The 15,957-nt window shown below is 36.7% G+C and overlaps 1 protein-coding gene across 2 annotated transcripts in view; it reads right to left on the reverse strand.

Annotated features, from left to right (window-relative positions):
* The window catches only part of LOC134472612 (beta-defensin 109-like), an 89,911-nt gene that overhangs the window by 2,582 nt on the left and 71,372 nt on the right, over positions 1–15,957 (reverse strand). For both annotated transcript variants that reach the window (XM_063234543.1, XM_063234544.1), the window contains one exon: positions 9,923–10,093. In XM_063234543.1, the coding sequence (XP_063090613.1) occupies positions 9,923–9,980 (58 nt within the window). In that variant the 5' untranslated portion in view covers positions 9,981–10,093. The remainder of the gene's footprint in view (positions 1–9,922; positions 10,094–15,957) is intronic.

Here is a 15,957-nt window from a genome sequence, read left to right on the forward strand (position 1 = left end):
CCACCCAGATTTCAGAAGAAGCCCTGGAAGGTTAAGCAGTGCTCTCCTTAGAAAGCAGTATGTGAACCTGGGAATGTGAAGCTGAATGTTTAGTGGAGAGACCAGAAGATTGGAGAATCCAGGTGCATGAATTATCTGATTAAAGCACCAAGGAGAGAACAAATCTAGCCAAAGAGAAAAGCCCTAGGAGATACTACTATCTGCAGTGCTGTAGTAGGGGAGCCCCCCAAGCACTTTGGAGTTTCTTGCCACAGATTGATATAGATGCTTGACATGGAACTAAAGACCTAAGTGTTTGCCCTGCTAGATTTTGGACCTGCTTTGGTCCCATTCCTTTGTAACCCCTCACTGAAATGGGAATGTTTATCTTGGGCGTTGTATGTTGGGAGTTTATAACTTCTTGTTCATTTGTCTAGGACTCGCAGCTAAGAGTTTGCCTTAAATCTCAGAACACATTTTGGACTCGCAGTTTTGATCAATGCTGAAACTGTTAGGACTGCTAGAGATAGATTAAATGTCTTTTGCATAAGGCAATGCACAAATGTCTTTTGATGGCCAGGTGCAGACTGTTATGGTTTGGATCTGAATGTCTCCCAAATGTTCATGTGCTCATAGGTAAAACTTTTGGGAGCTGGCTGGATCTAGGTTGTGTTATATTGGGATTAAGTATATATGGTAATAAATTAGTCCACTGATTGGTTCAGCATAGTTCTGGTTTGGATAATGCCACCTGAGTATGGGTGGTATGACCCAAATGGTTTGTAGCCTTGATGGGAAAAGAGATAGGTTTGATTCTTGATGCCTACTGGTTAGGCTGATCTCCTGCCTTCTCCCTGTTCTTCTATGGACTGTTTCTCCACTGCTATGTTCCTCAGCCATGCCACCCTGTCTTGAAGACTGCTCACTGTGGACTAAAGCTACCATAATCTGTAAGCTAAAATAAACTTTTTTTCCTTTAATTTTGTCAGATGTTTTGTCTCAGCAATGAGAGAGCTAACTAAGACAATATCTGTTTAGGTAAATTCTTAACTTATTCTTTCATTATGGAAGTTAAAGGGAATTTATTAAGCACACTAAAGGACATACATAAAATTGAGTGCAGGCCTTCAAGGGAGTCATTTTATAGTCTGAAGGAGGCGAAATTGATAGTTCATTGTTGGGTACACAGATAACAACTCATTTTACAAGTGAAAGATGACTTAATTTGTAGAATAAAGGCATGCTTCCCCCTAGGGGAAAATTCTTTGAAGCTTTTGAATATGTTTCTCTTACGGTCAAGTTTCTCTCTTACCTTTTCAAATAAGCTAATTTATGTACTTATAATATTTTTAATGGATTTTTGATGTGATGAGCCTGGAAGAAAAGAAGCATAGACAAACCTATGATGTACTGATATGGATGATATTGATAAATTTTGGGCGTGTATTGAAGTTGCAGTCTTCTTAAAGATTCAGTTTTTAAATTATAATTTTCTTAGGCTCCTTCTTCCTATCTTTGTTTATTCCATCCTGTAGCCTTTATTCCTTGAGTTGTCATCTTGTTTTTAATGGACACAAAGTAACCAAAAAATTCATATTCTTATAGTTTCTTTAGGCTGAGGAGAGGCACTGATTTTACCTAGACAGAGATTGAAAGTCTCATCCTGACTGATGTAAGACAACATAAGAATATCAGGTTCTGTTTTTCAAATCCATCAATTTCAATAATCTGGTAAAAAAGACAACAGCATTCTTGAATATTGGTGATTTATTGTCATCTTATAATTGGGTTAAATAAGAAAAGGCCAAAAATTGAAAGTAGAATCATGTTGCATAGTGGATTCAAAAAGTAATAGAAATCAGACAAAATTAGGCAGCAATTGGAAGTTTTATTAATCTCTATTTGTACAGAAGTTTTTACCTACCTTTAACAGGAAGATTTTAAGAGCCTAACCCAGGGGCTGGAGATTTAGTTCAGTGGCAAAGGCACTTGTCTGGAAAGCTTGAGGTCATGAGTTTGATCCCTGGTACTAGAAATCAGTAAGAACCTAGTTCCTAATCATGTTTTAGCAATAAAAAATCCAATTTCATCCTATTTTTAATCTTGCCATATTGTCTAGGCAGGAATCAAAATTATGATCCTCTTGCATTAGATTCTTCACCCATTTTAACTGGGATACTAGTTTATAAATAAATAGTTTATAAATAAATCACTATCTGGAAAGCTACTGCAGTATATACTAGAATTTTGTGAGTTTCTTACTACTTTGCAAATATATGATCAAATATTTTTCCATTCATAAATTTTCTTCCCACTCCACTCATTGTTTCATTTTCTATACATGAGCCTTTAGTTTGATGTGACCCCACTGATCTCTTCTTGTTTTTGATATCTGTGATTTGGGCGTCATATCCCAAGACATCATGCAGGCCAAAGTCATGGAGATTTTCATCTTATTTGTTTCATGTTTTTTTCCTTAATTTATTTTAAAAATAAATCACTATCTGGAAAGCTACTGCAATATATACTAATTTTGCATCCCTCAGGTTCACTAAGCTGACTTTTACTTCTAGTAGTCATCTGAAGCAGTGTTTATGGTTTTTCATACATGATGTTACATCATTTCCTGAGTCAATTTAGCTTTTTTTAAAATTTTGGAATCAGATGTGTTTCATGGCTATCTCTCTCTGCTTGCTCTAACTAGGACTTCTAGTATTATATTAAATAGAAAAGAGAGCAAAAGCATTTTTTTTGAACAGCACAAGTGAGGGTTTAATGTAGTCAGTTTTGTAAGTCTGGGTGTTTGATGGACACACAGAAACAGAGTTATCACAGCAAACCATTTATTACTCTACCATGCAGGCTCCCTCCCCAGTTTTTTTTCAAAAGCCTGAGAACTGTGGGAGGGACGTTCTTTCTGTATGATGCCAATGAATTCCCTGGTCCTCCTCTCAATTTGAGTTTAAGTGTTTTCATAGTGTTGTCTGTTTTTTAATTTGCAGATGCAGCCATTTTTGAGAAACAGATGTTTCAGGTACTCTTGGATATCTGTGATTACTATAATTGTGCCTACATTTTACAAGGTTCCTTTAGTCAATGTTTTTTAGAATGACTATCATTTTAACAACAAAACAACAACAACAAAAAAAGATAAAAATTTTCAAAACAAAATAATAGAAAATTAACATTAGTTAACATATTGCATGTTGCTGTCTTCTAAGGAGTTGTTCAGATCTCAAAATCTGAACATGAAACAAAAGTGATCAGACAATGAACGTACAAACTATTCTTTCTCATGAACTAATAGAGATTAGTAATATAGTTGTCTATCATATACATGTATGATATATTACTTCATTCAAGAAAGAATATCTGTCATCAAGAAAAAAAAAGAGTAACAAATGCTGGAGGGGGTCTGGGGAAAAAGGAACTCTTTCTGACTGTTGGTGGGAGTGTAGACTGGTACAACTACTGTGGAAATCAGTGTGCAGATTTCTCAAAAAACTAGGACAGGGTGGCCCATTCAATTCAGCTACTTCCCTTTTGAGTATCTTCCTAAAAGAAGTGAAAACATCATGCCACAACGATACACATGCAGTTACTCATTATTTTAATCTTTCTCTCAAGGTCCCACTTGCCTGGAGTCTCTCTAAGTGAATGAACTCTACCAGGCAGTTAGAAAACTGTCATTATTTACTCACTATTTATCATTATATCTTGAAAAATGGAACACATAGGCTTTTCTCACAAATTCCTTTTTTGTAACATTTATGGTATCATTTTAATGTTAGTTTTATTTATTTTAAAATCATACTTGCTGTTGTATTACTCAGTCTCAGTGCTAATCTTTGCAGGTAAAGGATAATGTAAGTACCCTACTGTAGTCAAGACTCCTGTCACAATTATAAGAGAGATGAGGGTTAAGGTTTCCATCTCTTTTTATTTTTTAAACCATCTCTTTTAACTACCTGATGAATGAATCAAATTTTTAGCATTTTTGACAGTTTATTGACTAATATTGTTAATCCTTGCAAGGTCTTTATAATATTTCCAACTGGAGCTGTGTTATTGGGAATGACATATTTTTCACCTAACATTACATCAACATTTTTTTGTATCATATCCAGCATAATTTTATTTTTCCACAGTATTTGACTGGTTGCATTTTGCTGGCTGGCTGTTTCTTGTAGAGCATCTCTCATTTCGTTAATAAATCCCTGTCAATTATAATATACATGCAATTAATATAATTTATATTTTTGTTAATAGTGGACCACCAGAAGAATACTAACACAAATCTAGCAGCTATCTAGCTCCCTGCTTTAAATTTATTGAGCATACCTCTGAGCACCCCAATTAAGTCAACACATGCTTGAGTGATGGAATATCCTGATAAATTCTTTGAGTTTGAGGAGTCTCTGGTTTTGTAAGGGAATGGCCAGCTGGACTAAGGCACACATCCCAGTCACATTTGGTGGGAGTGAACTCCAGACACTCCTTTTTGCACAATACCAGCAAACATCAGGGGAAATATGAGAGATACACAGTTGCTTGGTCTACCCGTGATATTTAGGATCTGGGTGCAGTTGGTTAAGCCTTCTACAGGTTTACTGAATTGCACTTGCTGCCTAGAGAGGGAAGAAGATTCACATTTTCTATGGAGAAAGCAGCGACATCCTTTGGATCCCTTTCCTGCGGCACAAGGGCTAGCAGCAATAAACTCTCACAAGCCTCATTTCCCCAAGCATTCTTCTCCTAATCTAAGGATAACATGCAATAAATTCCATCAGGACCAGTGCTCCACCCTAGAAGGAAAAGAGCCTCATATGTCTGGGGTATAGTTAGTCACTTTTGTTTTAAAGCATTTTCACTGAAATTTTATCCATTTAACCCAGGAATCCATTGCCTTAAATCCTGTTTCAGTGTCTAAGTCTATCTTGGGTTTTTTAGTTTAACCATTTTTAATCCTTTGGGGCTCATTTTTCTCTGAGTTAGGATCTAAGGTTGGAGTAAGCTTTGGTTCAGTTGAGTTAAAGTTCAATTCTAAGGGCAAGCCTGTCCACAGCATGTGCTTCTGTGACATTTGGACCTAATCTGTATACTGAAGGTGCCGCTTCATCTTGCTCTACAGTTACTGGGTTGTTGGTAATTATGCATATAGAATTGTGTTCTAGGTCTTGATATTTAGTTCTAGGGAAGCCCTTGTAAGGTCTGTCTTTTGGGGCATCACATTTGTTGTCTGCCAGCTAATATTGTCTATTGCTAATATTGGGTGATCCACCAGCTATCACTCCTGTGGACACAAGGAGGCCTAGAGTAACCCAAACTGGATTTGGGGATTTTTCCAACCGTAAGAGTTGCTTTTGACACTTTAAGTGATTATAAGATAGAACTTTCTAGGCATCAAATTTCAAAGTTAGAGTGGCCACAGTTTTAGTTACATTAACTATCAGTCCAACAGGGAACTAGAGAGTCCCATTATAATTTTCCCATTGCCACCTCCACCTCCAGATTTTTATATTCCAGGCAAATTAGAGAGACCAGCTCATATTTTTTTCTTTTATAGGATCAGCTTTAAAAGTTTCTCAGGTGACCATAATATCTCTCAATATTCTGCTATGTGTCCATTGACCCAAGTACACTGAGATCACTATTTTTTGGAAGTCTTCATGGACATCTCAATGGTCAAGAGCACTTATCAATACAGGTACTTAACTGCTGTAAAATTTTCACCTAAAACTGTTTTTGTTGCGTCTCATAAAATTTGCAGTGTCACATTTTTTGTTTGCTTTCCTCTAGACATTTTTATTTTTTATTATTGATGAATAGTTTCTCAAAATCTGTATAGTTACTGTGTATCTGTGTTTACAATACTTCCTCCTATCAATGATTTCTACTTTTATTTCATTGTGGATGGAAATATTAGTTGGAAATTTCAACTCTAAATTTTTAACAATTGTCATTATTGTTACAGGATCGCTTATGGAGAATCACAATATATAGCTCCTATCAAGAGACAACTGTTCACTGTCATCACCTTACTTTCATTACATCTACCTATCGAGACATTATTTGTGTAAAATGATAGGGAAGCCCTTAAATCTTAGAAATGATGTTTTTGTTTGCTAAAGCTGAAAATAAGTGTAATATATCAAGTTCATCACACTGTTTAGATGTTTGAATGAGACAATTGAAAAGAAAGTTCACATTACCTCCTGAAAAATATTTTTAAACATGAAGAATATTGAGTTCACAAAGTAACTTTTCTGCCCCAAAACACATAATCATTTCATAGTAAAATGTGAACCTTAATTCCATTGACATTAGAAACAAAGGAATGTTCACTGTTCTTTCTGTGTTAATTTCATTCTGTAATGTGCAGATACTAAAAAGAAAAATCAGTGTTGACCAACAGCCACAGTTTTCCTCTCTTTCTGTGCTAACACTATTAGGTTGTTACAAGTAGTACCTAAAGGAGTCTTCAGGAGCACTCAATATTACAGGCTTCAGTGAAGACATTGGAAGCCAAGCTACAGCTGGGAGTCATGGCCCACACCTGGATTCCTTGAACCCAGGAGGTTGAGGCAAGAGGATTATCTGGAGTTCAAGGCCAGCTTGGGCTACACATTGAGTTCAAGGACAACCTAAACTGTATAGCATGAGCCTGTCTCATAAAAGAGGAAGATGAAGAAGAAAAAGAGGAGGAAGAAGCAAAAGAAGCAGAAGCAGGAGCAGGAACAGGAGGAGGAGGAGGAGGAGAAGAAGAAGGAGGAGAAGGGGAGGAGGAACAAGAGGAGAAGGAGGAGGAGGAAGAGATGGAGGCAGAGGAAGAGGAAGAAGAGACTGATGTATAACAGAGACAGAAAATAAATCATTTAGACTGAAGTAAAGACTTAAGTTTGTGGCCCTAATTGTGCATTAGCTTCTTGCTGCAGAGCAATAGATCTTAGTGAATGTCTTTGAAATATTGCTATTTTTGAAAATGAGAGAATAATTTCCTGAATTACTACTAGGAAGACAACAATACACAATGTATTAATTGTTGTAACTGTCCTACTAACCTGTTTTGAAACTCCATTTCATTATTTTTATATTTTCCTATTTAAAACAAAACAAACAAACAAACAAAGAAAGCAAACTTGTCCTCCAGGCACAGCAATGGTCTGTGATCTGGAGGTGGAGCTTTGAGACACTATATTGATCAGCTGAGGAGGCTGGATTGATTACCTAGCATCCCCAGGTCAGCTCAACCAGCAGCAAAGCTAATGGGGATGCTGATTCCAAGCCTGCAGCAAGGCCTGTTTGTGAACCCTGATGTGAATCATGGTGATGATTTCACAGAGGTTTCTGTGCATGATTGCCACACATGGACCATTGGACAGTGGTGGATCACACATAAGCTAAGAGCTCACCATCTACAATGTGGCATTAGGTGGGGAATATAAGGAAAAGGTGATGAATTAACTATGATGCTTGTGTCCTCGAGGATAAAGAGACTATGGAAGTGGAGAAATAATTAAATAGTGATGCAGTTGTTCAGTGCAACAAGATCTATTACCATAAGCAATAAAAAGAAGAGGAAACAATACCTATGAAAAACTGAATTACATTTAAAGAGTATAAACTTTTAGAAATGGAAAGATTTTCAAAGGAAAAATGAAACAGTGAAATGACAAATTGTCATAGATGGCAGGGAAATCAGTGAATGAAGAGACATATTTAAACTACTTTAACAGAAAGTAGCACTGGGACATAATGACTAACATTTCTCTAATGCAAATCATAAGAAAAAAGAACAAGAATACCAATATTTTAAAAGATTTTTTAAAAATAAACAGTGTAAAACTATGACATAATGTTACTGAGAAACATTAGTCTTAACAGATAGTATAAAGAAGCAAGTTAGTTTAATTGTGAACTTTAAAAGCAAACGTCAGATGATAGAAACACTGAGAAATGAAGATAACTTATGATTGAATGTTAATCAAGCTGAGTATGATAGCAACAACAAAGGTGGCAAGTTTAACAATTTAATTAGTAATTGAATACTTCACAATTTTGCCTTTCAAGAACAAGCATAACCTTAGTAAAATGACAATAAAAGCTGAAAAGTTTTGCGACCAAGAGATGTGCTGAAAAGATAATCCTACACAAGATAGATCAGGAAGAAAGAATTTACAAAAGTTATCTCAGTGTCCAATTGGAACTCTGAGTGAGTAATGCAATCCTGACGGTAACAATAATTACCTCTAATATGAGAGTGTGAAAAGAAGCAAAAGGAGTGCCTCTAAGCGTGATCAAAAATTACAGTGAATGTTTAATACATTTTATCAGAATGACAGGCACAGTATCATTAACCCCCTTGAAATAATTCTCACTTCAAACACACATATCCATTTGTTCTTGCCAATTTCTAAAGCAGTTCTTCATGACTTCTGCTATGAGTAGTTTATGAAATATGACTTCATAAATAGAGTAAATTGTACTGAAGATGCCTCCTGACAGAGGCAGGATAATGAAAATATTCCAGTGTGTCCTCATCTCTCCTATTCACCAGGTCTAGCATTGTGTGATTTGGCCTCTTCCCCAAAGTCAGAACGGCAATTAAAGGTATACATTTTGAAATTAAAGGTAAACATTTTGAATTGACCCAAGAAGCTGCATTACTGCTACTAAACCCACTCAAAGACTTGCAGAACTGCTTCCGAGAGCATCAAGACTGGGGCCTATGTGTATCTGAAGCCAGGAGGATGAATGGCAAATGTGAATTTGAGGAGCATTACTGGCAATGTGTCTTTCACTACAGTAAGTCTTATAATTTGAACACACATCATATAGTCTGATCACACTTCCTATGTCTGTTAAGGATGTAGAAAGTTAAAAAAAAATGTTCTTGCCTTTCGAAAAAGGAAAAGTTGACTTTTAGTTTACAGGTTTGCAAAGCCCATGGCAGAGCTGAGCTCCCAGAGAAAGCTGATTAGCTGCAGTCTGGGTGACAGGGTCCTGCTGAAAGAAAGCGACTCCCCACGCCTTCATGTGTAGATGAGCTGCAGGAGAGGAACTGTGTAAAAGGGAGACGGGCCATAATTGTGAGCAGCAGGTTGTGAGTGTCAACAGTGTGCCTCAGTCATATGTCTGAAGAGTTCTTAAAGAGGTGGGTCCATAAGTGAGCAATAGCTGTATTATTATTTCTGTCCTTCTTTCTTTTTAGGTGTTCTATGCCATCCAGTCCAAATTTTCAAGATGACTGTATGTCTTATTGTTTGACTCACCTTTTTCCAGATCCATAGTTATGTTCATTACTGTGTGAGCCTCTTGCATACCGGGATCATTGCACTGTGGTGACTTTACTCGCTGCTCAGGTCCCTTGCTCAGGTCCCTTTATCTCTATTCCACAGGCTCACACTGGAAACCATGTGTCATATATAACTGAGTTCAATCATCAACCTTGTGAAATACTGTGTTTATACTTAGACATGTCTCACAAAAAGCACCAGATCTTCTATAACTATGTTATCAAACATTTAGCATGTGACTTCTCCCTTACTTTGGAATTATCATTTTATATGTTTTTTCACATTAAATTGTCAGATCTCCATGACCCTTACTTATCTCCTAGCAAATCCTTTCGATTGGATTCTGTCCTTTTCTGACCTAACAAGTGGACACAATTACAAATACTTCTGTAAACTGTTCTTGTCGGATATAACCACTTGCAGAAAGACTCCATTCTTTGTTTTTAACAAATAGTCTCAAGCTATAAAGAGTAAAGCAGAATGTACACTCAGTTGGCAGTTTGATTAAAGGCAACAGAATATGTCTTTTCTATTTTACCCTCTCAAAATCCTAGTTAAGCAGTTATTAGATGGCTAAACAGGCAAAATAGATTTCAAAATTGAGTCTGATTTGCCAAACCGCAGCCTTTTGTCAGACACCAACTTACCTGGAAGTAAGAGAGTCAAAAAGAAGAGGAGAGCGTACAGCAACAGCTGGAGTCGCATAGCTGAAGAGCCAGAGAAAGAGGCTACAGATTCGGCTGGACCTGGGGATGGTGAGCATGGCGGGTCTAGTCCTTTTTATAATGCCCTCTTGGTTTGTTCTTGGTTAGCAGAGCCTAACGAGAAAGAGAATAAGGCTGTCTCCCACATGAAGTCTCCAGAGACACCAAAGTACACAAATGTTGCAATAACTCAATGGATGAAGAAGCAGACCAAAACATATTGAAGGGAAAAAACAAAGTCAGAGAACAAAATTGATATTACATAGAGAGTGCCATAAAGAATTCTGCTGGCCATGGTAGGTATGTTTTCATTCTTTTTGTTTTGTTTTGCTTTTGATACCAGGGATTGAACTCACAATCTTGGGCTTACCAAGCAAGTGCTTGAACTGCTGAGCTAAATCCTCAGCCCAGTATGTTTTAATTCTAAAGTAGATAATTTGATTCTAGAATTTGCACTCTGTTATAAGGAGAGCTCTCTGTGATCCTAGAGTGACCTTCCTAAAAGGAGCACCTTTCTTTAGCTGGGAATTTTGACACAGAGAGCATTTTTTATAATTTGTGATGGGGGCTTTGGACCATGACGTTAAGTTCCCACAGCTGGGAGAACTGGCATATGTAAGTCTGGACAAACGTCCAATCCTCTATAAGGTGATGGAGGCTGTACACCTGGGCAGCATATGGTCTAGCCTCAACACACTGGTCATCGCAGATGGCTGGGCTTCTTGCTGGCCAGAGGTGCACTGGTGTCTGTCCAGTCCTGCTGGTCTCATGTGCAACCTTCTGCAATTTTAAAACTGTAATCCCACACACAGAGGCCCCTAGTTCTGGGAGTCATTTTAGGGAATTGTCAAATCAGACAGTGACCAAGGGAAAGCCTTTATTTGCAACTTGGTGTTGTGAAACATGAGGTCCTGAGGAACCCTCAGTGTCCAGCTGGTGTCTAAATTGAGGGTAGTGTTCCGGGATTGTCACCAGACTTCGCAGTTTGGTTTAACTCCTTGGAGGTTAGTGGCCAAAGACCTGGGCCTGCTTGGTGTTTTGGAGAGCTGTTCCTTTTATCTATGTTTTGCCTAATTTTTTACATTAAGATTTCTTTAAAGAACTTTTCCATAAGCAGTTACAAAAAATATTGGGTATGCAGGGATTTTAAATTTTTTTTTCCTTTTTTGTTTAGGCATATTTTGCATTCAGCTAAACCTGGATTCAAAGAATGAAATCATATCTTTCCCTAGTTTTTGGAAGAATATTTGAAGATTTAGTACGAAACCTAAAGATTTGGAAGTCATCCATTGTGTGATGTTCTGAAAGCATTTTTTTTCTGAGAAATTCCAAAATTTGTAATTTAATGTTTCTCTTTGTAAGTCTCCTATGACTTTCTATTTATTTCTGAGTAAGTTTTGTTGATTTGTATTCTTCTGAGAATTTTTCCATTCTTTGTAATTTATATAATTTGTTGGCCTACAATTGTTCTGAATATTTCTTTACAAACCTTTTTATTTCTGGAGGTTGTAGTATTCTTCATTATTTTGTTCCAGATTTTAGGGGCTTTATGCTTCTTTATTTTACTGTCTTCAATGTTTTTTCTGCTGCCTATTCCATTGATTTCCACTCCAGTATTTATAAATTCCTTCTTTCTTCCCTTGTTTTGGGTTTAGTTTGCTATTTTGTCTATATTCTTAAAAAGAGTGCTTATTATATTACTGAATTTTGTTCTAATACAGGCATTCAAAACCATTAGTACCTCTATAGGCATTGCTTCAGATACTTTCTGTAAATTTGATATTTTTTGCTTTTCCAATGGATTTATAATACTTTATAATTCCCATGGTCCTTTCTTTTCTGATTGGCAGGTTATTTATACATGGTTGTTTGATAAGCAAATGTTTAAGAATTCCTATATTTGTTCCCATGGCTCCTTTCCAGTTGGATTCCATTGTCCCTGGAGAATATACCACTGGGAAAGGTAACCTCGTGTGCACAGGTGCCCAACACTGCTTCACCATACTCAAATGGGCATTAGAGCAGGAAAACTTCCTTGCCAGGAGATGAAGAGCCCACACAGCCTTGCAGGGTCCATTGCTCTGTGTGGGGGTCTCTTTCCTTGTTTCATACGCACTGCCCACTCTTGTTCTGCCCAGTCATGCTTCTCAGTGAGCCTCAGGCACGCACGCCAGCTTTCATTATTTCTGACTCCATAGAGGAGGGGTAGGGGTCTTTCTTATGAGGCAAGTGAGGTGGAGTGTGCATGAGCCCATGGCTTTCCAAGGACTCCTGCGAGAGTGGGGGCTGCTGGATAGAAGGCTCTGATAAACCCTCTTGAAAGCGATCTTGCTCTCTCTCTCTTTACTTTTGTGTAAAAAATGCAGTTTCATCTAATGCTTGACTGCTAGTCAGTAAGAATAGACATATCTCCTAGTATGTCTTCTCTGTAAATTGTAAGCAGTATCTTTTTGCAAACACAAAGCAAAACAATCGAGTGTTCTTGATAAAAATGTGAAAGGATTCTCAGCATTCTCACATGCCTATGAGAACTTTCTCGTGCCTTTCCAAACCTTGAGATCCTACAGTCTCTGAAAAAATATGTGATGATCTTCCTGATGTAAAGGAATAAGCTGCTTTCTCATCCTTGCCTCTATGTATTCAGAAGTTATAGGAGATGTTTTGATCTATTTTTTGTTTTCTGCTAAGTCCCTTAAGTTAAGCAAGGAAACCTCCAACTATTACTGAGTGGCTGTACTGTGGCTCTTGCTTGTGTGGTGAAGACAGGAAGATACAGTGTGCTGTCTGCTGATGGCTGATGCCTGTCTAAGGTCTACTGCAGCAGACTAGGTAGTGTACAAGGAGAGGGAAGGTAAGGTTGGGATGGAAACTTTAGGAGCATAGTCAAATCCCAGGGAGCAAGACATTCAAGGTGAGGATTCAGAGATTTCTTAGGCTACAATAATCATTTAAGGAGACTTCCTCAATCAAATCTTTTTACCTAGCATCACTGTGGCTCAGCCATACATATTCTTGACAAAAATGTCTTAGGATGACTACCTTTTGCACAAAGAAAGCAAAGGAATTTTAGAAACAATGATTTAGTTAAATAATGCCTGGATTTGAATTACCATGATTGCTCTCCAATTGGTTTCCAGTGTCCCAGGAGAATATATCACTGGGAAAAGTGACATGCGCATGAATGTACAGCACTGCTTGACCATATTCACATGGACATTAGACCAGGAACACTTCCTTACCAGAAGACGAAGAACCTACACTGTTAATAAACCTACCTTGGTATATTCATTTCAGTTATAAAGAGGAATTCAAGAACTTGGAGCAAACCTCAGCATCATCTGACATGAACCGCTGTGGTGAACTAGAGCTTTAGTTGTCTGTGGAACTCAGTCGAGGTGTTTTTTTCATATTTCTTCTAAGACCCACTTTTCAGCCACAGCAAATTATGATTTTTTTCTTTGAGTATTTGATCCCAGTAAGATCTTAGGCACTCTATGCACGCTTCTGCAGAGTTTATTTTGTCACCTGGAAGAATGCTAAAAGGAGATGGAAATTTTCAAAGCTGAACAAAACAAGAAACTTGGCTTTATTTCCAGGAGGAAGAAAGCCCTTTCATCTGTGGCTCTTGAGGTATGTTTGGAAACTGATTGCCCTTCTGTACCCTCACAATGGATAGCAGACAGCAGTGTTCTGTGGATGCTAAGTGGGCGTCCCTGTTAGGTTTGCCACTAAGCTCATTAGACGGATGTGGGTGCACAGTTTTGATCACAAAACCTAGTTACAGGAACACAATCTATAAATGTTTGGCAACAGATTCAAATTTTTTAAAAATTTTATTTAAAGAAAGAAAAAAAATACAAAACAGCAAAAGGGTACAAGTAATACAGGGTTTCAAAAAACATAAACAATAAGAAATTGCTAGTTAATAGATTACATATTATCATCTTAGAAATAGTTATTCAAGTTACAAAATTAAAGCATACAAAGTAAACATTTAAACAGTGAGACTGCAAACAGTTGTGTTCAATGATCCAACAAAAACTTAGTAGTATGGTCATCTATATTACACACCTAAACACACTTGCAGTTGTATCATTTAGAGCACTTTCTTTTCCTCTCTTTTTTAAAATAACAATTAGACACTTTGGGTTTTATTACTTCCACAGTTCTTATTACTTTTTTTGGAAGAGAATAAAACCAAATTTGACAAAACAAAGCAGAGTCAGTCAAAACAAAGGATGGACATGGTACATGATGTAGAAACAGAATACAAGGTAATCAACAGTGGTTACCATAATAGCTCTTGCTACCTTAAAAAATTGCCTATATAATCAGGTATAATAAAATTGAACAAAACAGTACAGAACAAAATCAATAAAACATAAACATTGGAGACACTGCAGGACTTCAAAAGATGATAATATTCAAATAAGAATGGGCATTATAGTAAATCTTATTGCCTTCAAAGTATTTACCTATACCCTCAAACATGATACTATCAAACAAAACAGAATAGAGTAAAATCATTCAAAACAAGATGGTGAGAGCAATACAGGGTGTCAAATCAAGTTAATAGGAAATCAAAAAAGCTCCTATAATATATCCTGCTATTTTTCCCTTAATTACAAAATAATAAAAAAAATAAATTTTCAAAAAGGAGGAGATTGAGATAAAAGAGGACATTACAACATAACAATACAGGTCAGAACAGACCAATTTAAGCAATATAGTGTTTCACCACAGGATAAACTGACTTAATAGTACTTACATAGTGCCTCTTTCCTTGAAATATTTGAGTATAACTTCATATACTATAGCATCAAACATATCAAGACAGTGTGAAACCATTTAGGAGGAAGAAATTATTACAAGGTATTTAGAACCAGCTAACAGAAAATGAACAATTGTTTCTATATTATCTCTTTGGCTATAAAAATTTTGTTTATACTATCACATATAATAAAATCCAATAAGATAAAACATGATAAAACCAATGGAGACAGAAGAACAACAGTTTGATGGGACTTCAAAGCAAGATGATATTAAATCAGCAAAAGCTATTATGATGTCTTGTTTTCTTTAAAATAGCTATTCATATCATCACAAACAATAAAATCAAACAACCCAGAATAAAACCATTCCAATTAATGAGTGAAAACTTTATAAGGCTTCAAAGCCATATAGTGGGGAAGCATGATTACCACATACTTTTATGTATTTATATCATTTCTTACACTAGGAAAACTATTTGGTATTTATACATGTGAGTTTAATTTATTTCACTTACGACTATGGTCTCAAGCTGCTCCCACTTATTTATAAATATCTCAATGAGATCTTTCTTTATAGCTGAGTAGTACTCCATCGAATAGAAATACCACAACTTTTTTTATCCATTCCTCAGTTGATGGACACTTAGGTTGTTTCCAAGATCTGGCTATTACAAATTGTTCTGCTATAAACATGGGTGCACATATATCACTGTGGTATGATACTTTCAGTTCTTCTGGGAATATGCTTAGAAGTGGGATAGCTGGAACAAATGGGACTTGCAATCCTAGCTTTTTGAGAAATCTCCAGAATGACCTCCACAGTGGTTACACCAGTCTACACTCCCACCAAGCAGGATAATTCCTTTTTCCCCACAGCCTCTCCAGCATTTGTTGTTGGTGGTTTTCTTGATCCTGGCCATTCTTTCAGGAGTGAGATGAAATCGCAGTGTGGATTAAATTTACATTTCTCTAATGGGTAATGATGATGAACATTTTTTCATGTATTTATTTTCCATTTGTATTTCTTCATCTGAAAAGTGTGTACTCATCTCAGATGCCCATTTTTGGATTGGGTCTTTGAAATTTGGGCGTCGATTTTTTAAAATTCTTCATGTTTTAGATAGAAGTCCTTTGTCTGAGGGATAGTTCACTAAGATTTTCCCATTTGTGGGTTTTCTTTTCATTATGCTGGAGATTTCTTTTGAC

Source organism: Cavia porcellus, unplaced genomic scaffold (genome assembly GCF_034190915.1).
Source record: "Cavia porcellus strain 051 isolate PalLab524CR breed Dunkin Hartley unplaced genomic scaffold, mCavPor4.1 scaffold_24, whole genome shotgun sequence".
In the NCBI taxonomy this organism is placed as follows: Eukaryota; Metazoa; Chordata; class Mammalia; order Rodentia; family Caviidae; genus Cavia; species Cavia porcellus.